The sequence below is a fragment of the Equus quagga genome, chromosome 7 (genome assembly GCF_021613505.1).
Source record: "Equus quagga isolate Etosha38 chromosome 7, UCLA_HA_Equagga_1.0, whole genome shotgun sequence".
Lineage (NCBI taxonomy): Eukaryota > Metazoa > Chordata > Mammalia > Perissodactyla > Equidae > Equus > Equus quagga.
This window is the reverse complement of record NC_060273.1, coordinates 102,386,506-102,405,504: the sequence shown is the minus strand read 5'-3', so window position 1 is coordinate 102,405,504 and position 18,999 is coordinate 102,386,506. Positions and strand designations below refer to the sequence as shown.

General features: G+C 39.6%; 1 protein-coding gene across 1 annotated transcript; it reads left to right on the top strand.

The window, feature by feature from the left end:
- Positions 1-458: 458 nt before the first annotated feature.
- TSLP (thymic stromal lymphopoietin) lies at positions 459-5,474 on the top strand. The gene is given in 5 exon segments (XM_046667809.1): positions 459-559; positions 1,020-1,191; positions 2,101-2,145; positions 2,812-2,940; positions 5,216-5,474. Coding segments are annotated over 5 exon segments (564 nt in total). The 3' UTR covers positions 5,333-5,474.
- The last annotated feature ends 13,525 nt before the right edge of the window (positions 5,475-18,999 follow it).

The window sequence follows — 18,999 nt, the reverse complement described above, 5'->3', positions numbered from 1 at the left end:
GCTGCGCACCGCGCGGCAAGGTCTGGCCGCGCTTCGGGAGTTCTGACGTCCTCGCCCTAAAGCTAGCCTGAAGGGTGGGGCTGTGAAGGTGGCTGGGTGCTGGACTTTGTGGTTTTAAAAGTTCTCGATACCTATCGAATGTGCTGGATGAGACCGCAGGACCTCAGACACCCCCAGAATAGTCACTTTTTTCCTGAAATTGGTAAGGGCGCTTTGAAAAGTAAGTTTTTGATGGCAAAGCCCATCAGATCTTTTCCCATTCATTTCAACTTTTTATTGCCCTGGCCCCTAAGGTTCTGGTCACTATTGCACATTTAATGCCTTAACATGGAAGTACAGTCCAAGCCTGAGGCTGCACCCACCCTCTAAAGCATCCTATTAAATAAACACATGAGTTTTCTCAGTGGTCACAGAGGAGGGAAAGCACTAGTTGAAAGTGGCCAAAGGAAATGCTCAGAATGTACAGCAAGCACAAGCAGCAGTGTCCAGTTCTTAGAGTGGCCGTGGTTTTGGGGTGTTTTTTCCAACAAGAAAGGGGTTTGGCCATGGAAATGGCCACGTAAGAGAAAGATGTGGGTATCTCTTTCTTAAAGCTCATTCAGACAGTACCGAGGTTTCAGGCAAAGATAAAAGGAGGAAGGTGAGGGAAATTCCTGATGATTTTACTAATGTTAAAATTCCATAGATTTGGCTAGTCCTATTTTTTTCTTTCATGTCATCAATTCAGAATTCTATAAAGGAAGAGAATGACATCAAGGAAAATCATTGGCCTAGGAGAAAAGAGCCCGTAGGCGTTGAGGTGTTATATATGTGGAGCCAGAAAACTCTGGAGCATCAGGGAGACTCCAACTTAAGGCAACAGCATGGGTAAATATGGGCTTGGAGAGCACTGGGAATGAGAGGCAAAGAGTGGTGCCCAGGGGGCACTTGCCCCTAAGGCAGGCCTTGCAGATCTAGAGGCAATTCAGTGTTGGGGTAAAGAGTTCAGTGTGAAACTGGGGTGGAATTGGGTTTCCAAGTACATTGCCTGATGCCTTATGATTTGTTCTGCCAGTTTTTTTCAGGAAGATCTTCATCTTGCAGCTGGTAGGGCTGGTGCTGACCTACGATTTCACTGACTGTAACTTTGCGAAGATTGAAGAGGAATATCAGAATGTCATTTTTCTAGCCCTGAAGGAATATATGAATGGAGTAAGTGAAGAAACATTTTTTAAAACAACAAATGTCTTTTCATGGGAAGAGTAGGCATACACATATGCAAACTACAATGTAACTTTCAAGAAAAGAAATAATTTGAAAAAAAATCATGGCCCAGCATTTTGTCAAAATTTTTTACAAGTGATATTGAAATATATTGGCTTCTAAAGTGACAGTCTAGAAATTGGCACACTAAGTGTGCAAATGCTGACGAGGAGCAGCTATCGATAGGTAACACATAATCCACCAAGGGTGTCTATCTTCTTCCAAATTGCTGCTCTGCCAGTGCAGTACAAAAAGGACAGGGGGTAAGGGATGGAGAAAGAAAGAGGAGTAATAGAGAGGGAACTCTTGTAAGTTAAATCTATCCAGTGAGGATGGGGGGGGGGGGGGGGTGCGGTAGGGGTGTGGAGGTGCACTTCAGATCTTCCTAATGTTCTAGATGCCTTAGGATGCCATTATGGGATAAGGCAAACTTCCGATTTTTTCATATAAAGTAGTAATTGTTTTCCTGATTATTCTAATTTCTGGATAAAGCTGCATGTGTGAAATTCCTAAACAGCTATAGGGCAGATGTGGGCATTTGAAACATGGCATTATTGCTCACATGTGTAGCCCTGTGTGCAGGTGTGCCCACTTTCGGGGGGGGGGGTGTGGCTCCTTCTAGGACCAGGATCCTTTGATATCCAGTTTCAAACACCAGCAGGCACTAGCTGAAGACTTTAAGCGTTTTACTACCTTGTCAATGACAACAGATGCATAGGAAACAAGTGCCTAAGTGGAAACTGCTTTCAAAGCATCTTTAAAACGTAGGAGTACCCGAGCAGGGTAGCTGGAGGATGATTTCTCCTGTGAACTTAAGTCTTTACCCTTCTTGTCGTATGCTTTTTTCCTTCCTTCCAGATCAAAAGTACCCAGTTCAACCACACTGTCTACTGTGGAGACCGGGTGAGTAAGTGGTCAGCGCTACTGGCTTTCTCCAGAAAGATGCCAGGCATTCCAGGGAGGGGGGATCCTACGGCGTGTAGAACTCCAGGCAGCGGCTGGGCTCCCAGGCGACGCCGACCGAGTGGGGACGACTGGGCTGCCGGAAACCTCTGGGCCGGTGCCCAGCTTGGGAGACCACTTCTGTTCCAGTCTGGAGCGAGGGAGTCTGTTTCCGGACTGAGTGGGATGTCGGGAGAGGCTCCCCCTCCTCCCACCCTCCAGGAGGAAAGGCAGATCAGGAACCGGGACCAGGGAAAGACGTCAGGGGCACCCCCTCTCCGGGTGGGGCGTGGAGCCTCTGCGCTGGGGGCCGCCTCTTGGCAGTGGCCGGGCCCCGAGCCTTGCGCGCAGCGAGCGTCAGCGCGGGCCCTGTCTCCTTAGGCGCCCTCTGCCACTCTCACAACGCTCCTCCTTCCTTCTCCTTCTCTGGGTTCTTTCTCCCTCCCTTCTACCCAGACCTCTTTCCTCTTACTTGAATCGCTTTTGTTGTGTCTCCTGCTCCTTCCCCACCTCCCCTGCTTTCCCTTTCACTTATTTATCAACTCTTTTTTCTCTTTCTGTTTTTTTCCCCTGGCGTTTTTCTCGTAAACTTTTCCTTTTCTCGTAAACTTTGCCGCCTGTGAGCAGCCGAGTTGTCTCACCGAAATCGAGCGCCTTACCTTCAAGTCCAGCCAATGCCTGTCACTCGCCAAGAAAATTGTAACAGCAACTAACGCTACGCTCAATAGCCATTGCCCAGGCCACTCCGGAATTCAGGTAAGCCTATGCATTGGACTCTTGCTTTTCAAGAGCTAACCTTAAATTAAAGTGGGGCTTTCTTGTAGAATTCGTTGTGATTTTCATCTTTTGAAGAGCAAATAAGCCAGGTAAAATCTGTTGATTATCAGTTAGTCCCAAGTGGACACCTGGACCCAAACCGACCTATTTCCAGGGTTCTGATTCTTTTGGCAGAATTATGGTTCTATACCTTCTGCCAATGTTTTAAGGTATGACCAGTGAGCCTCCTACATCAGAATGTCCTGGCTGCCTGAGAATGCAAGAGTGAATGTCCAAAATACCAATTCCTAGGGACCCCAACCCAGACTTTCAAAATCACAGTCTCTGTGTCTGGGCTCCTTATAAGCTTCTTATCCATTCCAAAGTTTGAGCAGCATTGCTTGGGCTTATCACTTAATAATGTGTGCTGCTTTCTTAAAATGTTAAATTAGGGGCCGGCCCATTGCCGAGTGGTTAAGTTCATGCGTTCCGCTTGGGCAGCTGGGGTTTCTTAGGGTCTGTCCGATCCTGGGCACGGACATGGCCCGGCTTGTCAGGCTACACTGAGGCAGCATCCCACATGCCACAACTAGAAGGACCCACAACTAAAATATACAACTATGTACTGGGGGAATTTCAGGAGAAAAAGCAGAAAAAAAAAGGATTGGCAACAGTTGTTAGCTCAGGTGCCAATCTTAAAAAAAAAAAAGTTGAATTATACCTTAAATCTCTACCCCATGTTTCCTTAATTGCTTGTGTGGGTGGTATTGCTGTCTCTTTACATAATGGATTTTTGCATATGCAGTTACTTGCATTTGAATGAACATGTAACTTTAAATATGAAAACAGCAGTGCAGAGTTAGGAGTAGGCAGTGTGGAGACAGCCTTGCCTGACTTTGTATCCTAGCCCCATAACTTCTAACTGTGAAAACCTGGATAACTGACTTAGCCTCTGTGTACTCAGTTTCATCTGCAAAATGAGGATCATGTCAGCAAGTCCCATATAGTTTTCTGAGGGTTAAATTAGTCAACGTAGGTAAAAGCACTTGGAACAGTGCCTGGCATGTAACAGGTACTCAATAAATATTTATTTCAGAGGGCAAGTAAAGTGGGGAATTTATCCTCCTGATGACAAATTTTAAAAAGGCAAAGTGAGACCAGTGCAGATATGTATGATTGCTGCCTGTTAACCGGTGGACTTTATCAATCTGCACAATGAGAATCCGGGTGGCCAAGTCTGTCACTTTTTCAGGGATTGAAGACTGAAGCCATAGGGTTGATCTGGGTTGAGCTTGAGTTGGGTACACAATACCAGGCAACCATGTGAAAAACCCGTTTGGCTCTATGCCTTCTATCGGAGACCGTGGCAAATCTACAGATGGCTGCAATGCAGTTCGGCCATGTAAGAGCATGGAAGACAGGCTAGGTCAAGTTCTGGACAGCATGTGAGAAACAGAGAGTCGGAAATAATTTATTTCAGCCCCCTCCCAAGCCCAAGGGGAGAACTGAAAAACAATAACGTTTAATTATGGTTTAGTAGATTTCAGATTGTAAGATTTTTGCTTAGTAACCAGGTTAACTTTTTTGATCTGAGTAGTGTGTGTCTAGGAGGCCCAGTCTGTCACTACTCAAGAGTAATTCAGGTGAAGGAATACACTGGAAGATTACTGCAATATTTTTTTAAGTTTAGACCCCACTTCAGAATAAGCCTTTTGGTGTCTGTGGCACAGGTAGGTGGTGGAAGAGGTAGAAGGTGGGAGCACTTTGGATCCGCATAATAGGTGAACTGATTAATATCTATAAAGAGGCATAAGATAACTCCTGTTCTTGAGGAACTTATGATCTTGTCAGGGATATCATGAAATCATCAACTTATTCGTTCATTTAATCATTCAGTAAATATTCAGTGTTTCCTGTGTATAAGACATGGTGCTCAGCACTATGGGGAATACCTATGATGCAATAATAAAGTGTGTAAGTGAGAGCCAAGTTAAGTGAAACACACTTGTAAGCATTAGAAGCCTTTCCAAAAGGAAAGTCTGAACAATTTCAAAGGCCTTGTGAAGGAAGTGTGCTTGGCCTTGAAGCAGGAGGAAGTGGGTGGAAAGATGGAAGGACATTCCTCTGGAGAAAGCACTAGGAGCAGAGAGTAAGCAGATGTTTGAGAGACACATTGAGAGATGGATTTGCATGGAGAAGACAATATAACCTGCCACTCAACAGTGGTTAAAGATAGTGACAATTAATTTTGACCATTGATTCTCCTATTCCACAGATAAATAATACCCAGGCAATGAAGAAAAGAAAGAAAAGAGAAGTCACGACAAATAAATGCCTTACACAAGTCTCAAACTTAATAGAATTGTGGCGTTATTTCAGTCGCTCCCAGTGAAACAAAATAAATCTTCACTGAAGTCCTATTTCACAGTAACAAATTATCTTTACTAGGTAGATAGAACATTAACTCTGGGATGTTTAAAAGACTACCAATGGTTATTTTTTAATTACAGAAGGGTTTCTTAACTTATTTTTGTAAGCTTTCATCATTTAATGTAGGTCTGTAATGCAGGGAAAGTACTAATCCTCAAATGAAATGTTGGGGGGAGACTTTGTAGCGTTAATGCCTGGGCCACTGGCTTTGTGGCAGTAATTCTCAGCTGGAACTACATAAGCCTTACTTGAGGGAAGAATCTACAAGTGTAGTAGAAGAACTTTTTCCCTTGAAAAAGGAAAAAAGTTGAACTCAGTAGCATGTAAACCTCTGTTTAAAAGGTGGGCATTTCTTCCACATGCACTGACATTTCTTATGTTCTCATACTGAAAACTTATGAAAGAAGAAGATAAAAGCAGAAGCAGTGCATGAAAAGTTGTACATATAATGAAGCAGTTTGAAAGAATTTCCAAGCAAAATATTGTGAAATATTCTAAGCCGAGTTTTAAAAATTACTTAACTGACAAGAGTGGTGTATGCAAGCAGATCCTGAAGAAGTGCCTTTGTTAAAGCTAAAATACAGATGTTTTAAAATTTATGGAATATATTTTTAATTTATTTTGTAAGCACTTTAAACATGTACATATTGCTTTGTAATTGACACTAATATATTTCTTAATAAAATCTCAAATTCATTTCTTATGAATGGTGTTTTTGTTTGTTTTTTGTGAGGAAGAGTGTCCCTGAGCTACTGTCCGTGCCAGTCTTCCTCTAGTTTTTATATGTGGGACGCCGCCATACCATGGCTTGACGAGCATGTGTAGGTCTGTGCCTGGGATCTGGGCCCACAAACTCTGGGCTGCCAAAGCAGAACGTGTGAACTTAACCACCGTGTCGCTGGGCTGGCACCTGAATGGTGTTTTTAATGTAGTTAGCAGACAATTTTCACACATACTTTTCTGAGGGGCCTCACTTTTCTTCAGTTCTTTACCACCCCTCATCCTTGGAGCCCACTGACTGCTCCCCTACTGCATTCTGCCTGTTGGCCCTGCCTATAGAGAGAATATTTGTGGATTGGTGGCTTCAGGATGCTTTCCAATCCTTTTCGTAAAATATGTCTCTAGTCCCTCCTTCTTTCCCCTGTTGAACCTCTCCACACCTGGAAGAGACCGAGGAGTCATATGTAAACAAGACATGTCAAATCCATTCTATTCTTGGGTGCCTGCTGCAAGCTAGAGTCACAGGCGCCCTCTGACTCACCCTGCACTGGAATGCTCTGAACACCAGTGGGAGGGGCCACCCTAGCCACAGAGCCCAGGCCAACATAGAGTAAACAGGAATACATCGTTCATCTTGTGAGCAGGAACTTTCCCCAGACCACTGCCCTAAGGGCTGGCACAGATAGAAGAGGCGAGGTTCAATGTCCCTAAATCCATCTTACTTGCCAATAAGTAAGAGGAAGTTTACATTATGTATCCAATAAGCATTTATAGTGCACCTACTGTGTGCCAATCCTTCAGGCAAGTCCTGAGGATATATAAGTAAATAAGACACAGCTCTTACTGAGAGAAGCTCAGAGTGTAGCTCAATAAGCAGGTTCCTTTGCCCTGAGGGAAATCAGGAAGTGCCCTCTTTCCAAAAACCTTCCTCTGAAGACCCAGCCCAGGGTCTTAAATGCCATCATAAGAGAAACTCCTTTGGGTCTAGGATAGGCCAGTATTCATTAACTTCCTATGCAAAAGGTGGGGAATGGGATGATAATTTAAGCCTGTTAACTCCATCTTATTAGGGATCTGTTGACTGTGTATTTCACTAAACTGTGAAAAGAAATAACCTCACAATTTTTCTCAAGGTTTTTGCCCAATTTCCATAAGAGCAGAGAGGCATGAAGGACTGAGCAAAGAGACAGCTCAAAGTCATCTCATTAAATGCAGTTTCTTTGAGTTTTCTGCTATATCTTTAAAAATTTGTGTAATTTATATAGTTTATTCTTCTATTTATCCCATAGGTGTTTTAATCTAAAAACAGTTATTTTAATTACTATCAAGTAAAAGTAATGTGCAAGAAGATGCTCCATATTAAACTAATAAGAACTTTTCCAAATATATATTTCTACATTTTGAAATGTATTGAGGTTTTTTGGTGGACTAATATATATGGTCAGTTTTATAAATGTTCCATGGTCAATGGAAAGAAAGTTGCAAATTCGGATTTAAGCATATAGAGTTGGATATACCTATTAGGGCTACCTTATTAATTATTCTATTTACATAATCTATATCCTTCCTTTTGTCTCCTTCAGATGCTGAGAGAGCTGAGTTAAAGTCTACTGGTGTAATATTTCTTTCTCTTTTTTTGAGGAAGATTAGCCCTAGCTAACTGCTGCCAATCCTCTTTTTGCTGAGGAAGACTGGCCCTGAGCTAACATTCATGCCCATCTTCCTCTACTTTACGTGTGGGACGCCTGCCACAGCATGGCTTGCCAAGTGGTGCCATGTCCGCATCCAGGATCTGAACTGGCAAATCCCGGGCCACGGAAGCGGAATGTGCACACTTAACCTCTGCGCCACCAGGCCGGCCCCTTTATTTCTCTTTATCCCTAAAGTTTTGCTTTCTAATTGTTGATGCTATTTTTATTCAATGCCCAAAAATTCATGAGACCTACTTATTGAGAATTGTACCTTTACCATTATATGTCCAAACAAAACATTTTACTTGTCGAGTAATATATGCCCATCATTTTACTCTCAATCTATTTGAGTCCCTTTGTTTTAGATGTCTCTCTTGTACATGGATACATCATTTAGTGTGTGGATGGTAGAAGGAGATGGTGGGGGGCATGTTTGGTTTTAGCACTGTTATTGTATTGTTATATTTTCTGTTTTCATATTTGTATATTATTTGTATAATTTTAACCTAAAAAAAGGGTCTTTTCATTTATTCCTGTCAAACATTTCATGTTGATTTTTTTGTCTCATCATTCCAGCATATTGAGATCTTGAGATTTTGAATCTTGATTCTGGTATTTATTATATAACTCTCCCTCATAAGCTTCCAATGGCTCGATTCAAGTTATTGAAAAATTGTTCATCAAGACAGGACCAAGATTTGTTGACCTTCAAAATAGGCATGTCTATAGGCTGATAAAGTCATTTGTCCATGTTCTTTGTTAAGAAAAAAAAGGTTCCTTTAACTTTGCAGAACTGAATCTCCATTTCCTCACTATAGCCATATCAAAATAAAGGTCAGAGGAAATTTGTCAAATGCTTTACTGAAGTCAAAATATACTAAGCCCTCAAATGATCCCTCAAATCTACAAATTAAATAAACTTAACCAAAGAATAAATGGGATTTTTTTTTAAATCTCAATTGTATTCCTGTCTAAATCTTAAAAGCCAACTTTTAGAGAATATGACCAGTGAATAATATTGAGCAGATCTGGTTTTTTTAGTGTTCCTGCCTGCCCATTATTTGAAAGTATAACTTCTCTTAAATGTTTTTGTTCCCGCTGTAGCTTTGAGAATACCTCCCGGCTGGGATTGTACTTTTTAAATACAGCTATGCTTTTTAACATCCAGTGTTTATGGAATACCAACTAATAACATTTCACCATTACTATTATGTAAAAGTTATTTATGCCTAAACCTAAGGACATAAGGATAATAGTTTATACATGGGGATAATAGCTAATTAACTTTCTTGAGTCTCAGATTCTATACATCTAAAATAAGGATGATGTTGCCTAATTTAAAAGATTATCATGAGAATTAAAGTACATAATAAATATAAAGCCCCTGGCAAATGGTAAGAAAAATATTTTAAATTTAGCTATTCAAATGCCTGTTTCATTATAAAGATGAGAAATATGGGCTGTTATAGAGTCTGGTAAATCTCTTTTTAGTTTTTAGTTTTCTGTCTAAGACTGCTGTGTAGCAATGGAAAGAAGGTTGAAAAGTTTAAGCATACAATTATTGACAGTTTGGCAATTTTGTCTTTAAATTTCTTTTTTCTTTTTTGGAGGAAGATTAGCCCTGAGCTAACATCCGCCACTAATCCTCCTCTTTTTGCTGAGGAAGGTTGGCCCTGAGCTAACATCTGTGCCCATCTTCCTCTATTTTATATGTGGGATGCTGCCACAGCATGGCTTGGTAAGTGGTGCATAGGTCTGCACCTGGATCAGAACCTGCGAACCCAGGGCCACCAAAGCAGAGCGCACGAACTTAACTGCTATGCCACTGGGTCGGCCCTGTCCTTAAAATTTTTGATTGAGGACTTTTGCTTCTGGCCAAGATGGAGTAACAGGGTCTAGATTTACTCTCCTACCTGAAATGACCTCTTTCCACCCCAACACATGCACACCCTAAGGAAAAAGACTACAAAGTACATAGAACAGTGGTTTTCAAAACATTGAACATCAGATAATGATGGACAGTAATCCTGAATGAAAGGAAACAAATGAGGTGAGCCTTACGGTTACCCAGCTTACTGGTTTGAAAGAGTTTCCTGACCATGGCATAGGGAGAGGACTCAGGTAGAACCAGCAGACTTCCTGAGTTGAGGAGACAGACTGAGAGTCCAGTGAGACCAAGGCAGTAGAGTTCATAGGACAGAGTAGCAAAGGAGAGAGAGGTACACAGAGAAAGAAACTTGGAGATCTGTAGAGGGCAGAGTACTGGCCAGCATCTGCCTGTGAGAAAACTGCCCAAGACGAGGGAAAGGACTATCTGAAAGATTAGAGTGAACAGTGCTCAATCGGGGCCAGGAAGATTGCCTATTCCCACCAGCTAGACAGAAAAATCTCAATTCCTTAGGTTTTGGACAGGGTACTCAGAAGAGTCGTACCTCAGTAATGGAGAAAAATTCACCCAAGCCTAACTGCTGCAAGATTCCCACCTACCAATTCTTAAAAGCAAGACTTGAAAGGATCAAACTGTTTGCAAGTAACGTAGCTGCATTCCATAACAAATCTCAAGAATATATATAGGAACAAAAAATATCTGGGACCCAATAAGGCAAAATTCACAATGTTTGGCATGCAATTAAAGATGATCAGACATGAAGGAGGAAGGGAAATACGCATGATGAGAAGAAAAAAATTACACTCATTCATAGAAGTTAAAATTAGCAGGCAAAGACGTGAAAGAAATTTTTATAACTATTTTCAATATGTTTAAAAAGTTAAATCGAGATATGGAAGATATAAAGAAGATCCAAACCCAAGTTCTGAAGATGAAAACTACAATGTGTAAGATGAAAAATACAGCAGGTGGCATTTGGAAACTATCAAAAGTAAAACAGAGAGAAAAAAACACTTAAAAATGAAAAGATTGTCATTGAGCTGTGAAACAAGAGCAAGTGCCTAATATACATGTAATCAGAGGCTCTTAAGGAGTGACATGAAGAGATACCAAGAAAATACAGAAAGTAACAATGGATATTTCCAAATTTGTAAAAGAAACTATAAACCCATAGCTTCAAGAAGCTCAGTGAAGCATGAGAAATGATGAAAACCACCCTAATGCTCATCGAAATCAAATTGCTCGAAATCAAAACCAGAAAAGGGAATTGTACAGGCCTTCAGAACGTCCTGTTAGGACTTCATCTCCTTCCTTAGCACTTTGGTTTTCTCTCTTTGACCGTTTCCCCTGTACTACTTACACATTCTTTCATAAGAAACATCATGATATTGTCTATTAAATAGAAATAAATTTAACATTGCAGAGCCTTAATTACTGATTTCTACCTGTTAGCTTCAGTTTAAGCAGAAGGGTTGGAAGAATCATTAAGTTCATTTTTTTTTATTAAGATTACGATAGTTTACAACCTTGTGAGATTTCAGTTGTACATTATCGTTAGTCACGTTGTGGGTACACCACTTCACCCTTTGTGCCCTCCCCCCATCCCCCTTTTCCCTGGTAACCACCGATCAGTTCTCCTTGTCTATATGTTAACTTCCACCTGTGAGTGGAGTCATAAAGAGTTCGTCTTTCTCTGTCTGGCTTATTTCGCTTAACATAATACCCTCAAGGTCCATCCATGTTGATGCAAATAGGACGATTTTGTCCTTTTTTATGGCTGAGTAGTATTCCATTGTGTATATATACCATATCTTCTTTATCCAATCATCAGTTGCTGGGCACTTAGGTTGGTTCCATGTCTTGGCTATTGTAAATAATGCTGCGATGAACATAGGGGTGCATGGGACTCTTGGAATTGCTGATTTCAGGTTCTTAGGAATAGATACCCAGTAGTGGGATGGCTGGATCATAAGGTATTTCTATTTTTAACTTTTTGAGAAATCTCCATACTGTTTTCCATAGAGGCTGCACCAGTTTGCATTCCCACCAACAGTGTATGAGGGTTCCTTTTTCTCCACAACCTCTCCAACATTTGTCACTCTTGGTTTTGGATATTTTTGCCAATCTAACGGTGTAAGGTGGTATCTTAGTGTAGTTTTGATTTGCATTTCCCTGATGATTAGTGATGATGAGCATCTTTTCATGTGTCTATTGGCCATCCTTATATCTTCTTTGGAGAAGTGTCTGTTCAGGTCCTCTGCCCATTTTTTGATCCGGTTGTTTGATTTTTTGTTGTTGAGCTGTGTGAGTTCTTTATACATTATGGAGATTAACCCTTTGTCAGATAAGTAGCTTGTAAATATTTTTTCCCAATTAGTAGGCTGTTTTTTTTGTTTCAATCCTGTTTTCCCTTGCCTTGAAGAAGCTCTTTAGTCTGATGAAGTCCCATTTGTTTATTCTTTCTATTGTTTCCCTCATCTGAGGAGTTATTGTGTCCGAAAAGATTCTTTTAAAACTGATGTCAAAGAGTGTACTGCCTATATTCCCTTCTAGAAGACTTATTGTTTCAGGCCTAATCTTTAGGTGTTTGATCCATTTTGAGTTTATTTTTGTGAATGGTGAAAAAGAATGGTCAATTTTCAATCTTTTATGTGTGGCTGCCCAGTTTTCCCAGCACCATTTGTTAAAGAGACTTTCTTTTCTTCATTGTAGGCCCTCAGCTCCTTTGTCGAAGATTAGCTGTCCCTAGATGTGTGGTTTTATTTCTGGGCTTTCAATTCTGTTCCATTGCTCTGTGCACCTGTTTTTGTACCAGTACCATGCTGTTTTGATTACTGTAGTTTTGTAGTATGTTTTGAAATCAGGGATTGTGATGCCTCCAGCTTTGTTCTTCCTTCTCAGGATTGCTTTAGCAATTCGCGGTCTTTTGTTGCCCCATATGAATTTTAGGATTCTTTGTTCAATTTCTGTAAAGAATGTCATTGGGATTCTGATTGGGATAGCATTGAATCTGTAGATTGCTTTAGGTAGTATGGACATTTTAACTATGTTTATTCTTCTAATCCATGTGCATGGAACGTCTTTCCATCTCTTTATGACATCAACAATTTCTTTCAAGAAAGTCTTGTACTTTTCATTGTATAAATCTTTCACTTCCTTGGTTAAACTTATCCCAAGGTATTTTATTCTTTTTGTTGTGATTGTGAATGGGATTGAGTTCTTGAGTTCTTTTTCTGTTAGTTTATTGTTAGTGTATAGAAATGCTGCTGATTTGTGTATGTTGATTCATTATGTTCATTTTCTGCCATTCTTTAAGTAAAGATAGAGTTTACCATAAATGAAACCAACATTTATTGAGTAGCTTTATCATTTACTTTTCTTATGTGAGCTAGCTACTATCCCCATTTTATAGATGCAAGAAAAGGCTCAGTGAGTAAAATATCCAACATAGCACAACTAGTAAGAGCAGTATCTAGCTGATTCCAAACTGTGTGCGCTTTTCCTTACTTGAGAATGAAATTTGAGATTTTTAAATAAGAAATGTCTTCTGCCAAGTGGAAATGTGCCTCTTACCTAACAGATGTTGTAGTTGTCTTCTCAACATCCATTATACCTCTTCTCAATTATGCATCAATTTCCCCCACTTTCCATGGGGTTTTGGATTGATCCCAGCTCCTGAGGTGATCCTTGATTAGTCTAAATCAGTCTGGTGGTTCCAATATCCTTGTTTGGAGTTGATAGAGTTAACCAAACTAAAATCAAGCAGCACATGGAAATCCCCTAATTTGGGTCCTGTTCAGGGATAAGCATATGACCACTTTTGTTGATGAACAATAAGTGTAAGTTTTTGGGGAAACTCTGAAAAATGTTTCTTCACTGTTAAGAAGGACCCTAGGATGAAAGGCTCCCCCTCTCATGGGATGTGGACAAAGAAGCATGCAGCAGCAATTGTAATTGGCAGTTATCCTAAGCCCAGCTTTAAGATGAAGCTGAGAAATAAGATGGAAAGACTGTGAGGTTCAAAATGCATAATTGAATGGGTGGTTCAACCAACCTTGAAGTCCACCCTACTTCTTTATTTTTTATCTCATGAGCCAGTTGAGTAAAGATTTTTTTGTTTGTTTGCTTTTGGTTTTGTTTTTCTGTGTGCATGGTTGTTACTTATTGTTGAAAGCTGTATTTTGTCTGAATGCCAACAAAAGATAAGTTAAGCTTTGATTTAAAGAATAATTTGAAGTGGGGCTGGAGGTGGAGAGTGGTGAGCAAGATGAAGCCAGGCCTTAATATCAGGGGGAACAAGCCTGAAGTTGTGACCTAGGATAGTGAAGTACAGGAGAAGCCAGCGTGGAAAACGGATAACACTCTTTGGCATATTTCACACTGCTTCCTATAAACTCTCATGTCAATATATTACTGCCTTGGCGATTATTTCTAAGATGCTACTTTTCTAGAATTTGCTCATGGATGCACTGTATTTATGACCCTGCTCCCTCTCTTCTACTCTCCCTTCCACTAACTATGCTTCTTATGGAAAAGGGGATGGCAAGGGATTTCAAACTGTACTGAGGATGAATTTAGATTGTGTTTGGAGCAGATATCTTGGATATGAAAATCTGCGGAATAATTTGGGGTAACAGATCACATGGATGTGGAGTTTGAGGAAGATCTGGTGAAATCTTATCAGTATGGCTCATACTTCATCCTGGTACAATACCTAACACATAGTGGATTCTCAGTAAATATGCTGAGTAAATGCATAAGTGAATTAAAATGAAATTAAAAGTTAAATACCTGTTTCCCAAGAATAAACTTTTCCTTAAAGGTCATCACGAGTCAGAAATCGAATTGATAGCAGCAACTATCAGATGAGCCGTTTCATGTCTGCCACCTACTTTCCTTCCCCATTACTTCTGTAGGTCCATAAAAGGCAAAAAGATTATCATATTCCAAAATTAATGGATTTTGTTGTAGTCTGCCACTATTCTCCACAGGCTTCTTTCCCAACAATCCTCCTCTACCCGCCCCCAAAAAATGCAAAATAAAAATTACACTTACATTCATTCAAGCACCAAACATCCCCTGAGCCTTTATTCTGTGTCATCCCTGTGCACACAGCTGAGATCATGGATAATTTGAACATCTTAAAACATACCAGAGGATATTTATCCTTTGTGAACCTTGTGTCCCTCACCTTTATAATATAGCTTTAATACTTCTGTTGAAAAAAAAAACTATACTTTTGAAAAAATTCATTTTTATAAGCTAACTTTCGTATATTTCTCTTGAGTTCACTAGGCTTTCACCAGGTTATGGTGAGATAATAAACAATCATCAAATACCATTGCTTGCAACAACCACAGTTAATTCCCACTCAGGTTACAATTGGCAATTGCAAGTCAACTCCAGGTCTTTTCCACATATCTTCTCATTCCAGGACCCAGGCTGAAAAAGCAGCCCCTATCTGGGAATGCCTTTCTCTGTGGCAGAAAAAAAGAGCAAGAGAGTTGGCATAAACGTGCAGTGACTCTTCAAGCTTCTGTTGGGACCTGGTGTATGTCACGTTTTCTTAGGCACAATGACCAAAGCAAGTCAAATGCTCCCTACCCCACCCACAAAGGATTTGCTACAAGGCACCGGCAAAAGGCAGGGATATAAATCTTCTTACAGGGAGGGAGCGTAAATGCTGGGAATGCTAAGTGATACATACTACTCATTACCCTGGGAGGGAACATGACTGATAGAATGAAGAAAGACCATACCACCTTTTTAACATTTACATATTTAAATATAAGGGGTTTTTTTTTCTTAAACAAATATTTATTGAGCACCTCTTTCGTTCCAGGCACTGTTCTAGGTGCTTGTTATATATCAATGAACAAAACAAAGAACAAAAAATCTCTACCTTCCTGGAACGTATCCACTAAAATAAAATAAAGCTAATAAATTAGCTAATAGTGTAGTAAGAAGCTCTTCTTCTCTCTTTTTGAATTTGATTAAATATTTACAGATAATTAGCATCTTGGTCACTGTCAAGGCATACCCCAAACATGGCTAGAAATGTGCACTGCTATTGAGAAATGCAGGGTAAAAATGAAAGTTCAAGTAAGCACAACATGTCAAGAACCAAATAAGTTATCATTCTGTTAGCATTTTTTCGTTCAAGAATATATGGGTCAGCTATTCAAATTAGTTGACAAGTTATTCTCATCTTCATAATAAAACAGTAACATTTTAGAAGGAAGAAACCTAACAGATTATATACTCAGGCTCTGTTCACTAGATTTGATTGGTAAGACCTCTTCATCACTGTCAAGTAGAAATATGGTCGTGTACATTTTTACTTATTAAGTTAGTCACTTGGTCCAAATCTTATTTGGGTGCCAATTTTTTTTTCCATAAATGAGAAGCATATGGAAATAAAGCAATAAGGATAAGAGTTTATTCTGTATGTTGAACTTAGGTCCCGTGTTCTAAGGTCACCACTGTTTGAGTTCATTTTCACATGCTCAGAGGTTGTTCCCCAAACCTACATCTTTCTGTGGCAGCTGCTTCCCGAGAGGTGGAGCCTCTGCTACCCACTACACCAGAATCAGCCATCTCCAGCATTCCAAGGCACTTCATAGCTCTAATCTTCTGCCCAGACTCCCCTTCCCATTATGATGAATTCCTTTTTAGAGCCCTTGCTGCCTATTTTGACAGCACATCTCAGAGAGGACTATTTCAAGCCAGGGCTCCTGACAACATATAACCTTGATCATTTTTTTTTTCCCCAGAGGCATCTACACCCATCCAAGTTGCCCAGATAACCAGCTTCCTTCCCTAAGTCATCAACTCTACTAACCAGTCTATGACAGTTCCCCTTGTTGACTTTGAAATGTCCCACTGAAGCTTTCACCCATCGCAAGCAAACATACTGACCTTGGCACTCCAGTACTGATGGAGTCCATTCAAGTTATTTTTATCATAATGACGAAAACCTTCTCCAAGGATACTGGTGGTCTTCTTCTGTAGACAGCCAAGCCATAAGCTCTAGTTAAAGAGGAAACCCAGGCCTGGAGAAGTTAAATGATGTGGATCAAACAGTAGATAAAGGGCAACACCAATTCAGTATTCCTTCTACTACACTACACTGCCCTTCCCCTTTGATTCACATGTTCAGCTTCTTGTAAGCACATCTGGGATTCTGAGGCTCTCCCACATAGCTTGCAACAATGCAAAGCCAGTCCATAGAGTTCTCTCTGGCTACCCTTGTGAAGAATCACCATCATATCAACACTGCTGGCATACACCTGGGTCATGCTGATACATTTTTGTGACACACCACACAGCTGCAGTGGGCTATGCCACCCACTATCAATTTATTTGCTTTGTTCCGTGGGTGGCAGGTTGTCTGCAGGGAAGATGGTTCCTCTACCTACTTTTCTGCCCTCTGGGAAGTCTTGGCCCTAATGTGAGCATCTTTACTCAACATAGGATATTCCCTACATTCATAAGACGGTTCATAAGAATGATGACATGATGTATTTGCCTGTATTCCTGTTAATGGGAGTATCCACAAATACAAGCACATTATTTGCACCTCTTGCATACTCTCTTTCCTACTGAATAGACTAAAGCATCTGGGACTTTTTTAAGTTTGCTTGTATTTCCTATACCCACATAAAATTCATCTCAGAGAACTGGAACTATCAAATATATATTCTAGACTGAAGTAAAAAGATCTAAATTATCAGGGTACCACATCGCTTATTTTCATAATTCAGAAACAAATTTTAACAAAAAGCAAGAATATCTATAAAGTAAAACAGAGAAACTATGGTAATTTTGTACCTTTAATATATACATTATATAGAGCAAAAATACTTCGTTTTTATACAGAAGCATATTTTTAGAAATGGAAGGGAAGGGACAGAAATGGATAGAATGGAGTTGATACTCAATTTTTAAAATATATTCCTAAGAAGTGTCTGAGAAATATATTAACCTTTTTTCTAGACAAATGTTTTGAAGTAGCCAAACATTCCATAATGCAGTTATGTTGTTGGAACATTGTTTTTGTTGATTTTCTCTTCTGCTTTTCCTGAGACACTGTGTTTAAGACCAGAAAATTGATTTCCAGACAGGATCAAATAAGTAGACTTAACTCCATATTCAAGTTTACTTGTTGTAAAGATAACCAACTTAGATAAAATAAGCCATATGAACCAAAGCTGGCTTTCAAAATTCAGTGTTCAATTGATGTTTCCTTCCTTTGTTTTCAGGAAAGAAAGAAGTCTGTATGTTTGTTTATTCTCAATCCTGTCTTCATTTTATTCCCTGACATCTTGTTTTTTGTCCTTCTCTACCCTAGCTCCACTTTTAACTTTTGCTATCATGTTATATTGTATGCATTTTTCAAAATCTCCTTTAAAATGTCCTGGAATAAGTCAGAGTATCAATGTAAGTGTGCTACATGATAAATAAAATGGTTCCGTGTTTATCCCTTTCCTTTTATAATCAAGAATATTTCTAGGCAAAAACTGCCAACAGCATTTCCTTGTCCCCCCCACAGCCCTCCACTGGTGTCTACAGTGAGGCTCCCTGACCTTGTGGTTGGGTGGCCTATTTGGAAGATGAACAACACAGATAGTGGAGTGATCAAGTTCTTCTCACTGAGAGATTTAGCCAAGTACCTAGCTGGATGTGTAAAGTAGAAAAATAATGGCAAAAATATGAGGCTCAAAGCTTATCACAGGAGAAGATATGGAAAATAAAAACTTAAAAATCCCTCCTCTAGAAGATCGTTACTCTCATCTTGATCATGAAATCTACGCCGGGTTTTTTTTTTTTGGCTACAATTTTCTGAAACTTTTTGAAATATATTAAGATTTTCCTTATCACCTATTTAATCAATTTTTGTAAATGTTCAAGGGCATCTAACAAATACATAGTCTGTGTATAACACACCATAGCTATCTTAAGTCCATGTTTTTATTAGAATTATCCAAATTCTGTTCATCTTCTTTAAAATTCAAAATCAAAGGCTAAAGCTTTTCATGACGTGTTCATCAGTTTCCCCATGAACATCTATCAGCTTTTTATTTATTTTTCCACTGTCACTGAATACATAAAGTTTTGTGAGGATTAAATTTTCACTCCAAACTGTAGCTTTGATGAATATAAAATAGCTCTTTTTATTTGTTTTGCTATTCTTTACTTAAAATTCTAATTTAGGTTTCCCTACAGTATTTGTACGGAGTCTGTCTACAGTAAATTATAAATAGTTGGGGTTTGGCCTTTGACCCAAATTAAGTTTTATTATTACTGTCCTTCAACTGTGGAGTTTAACAC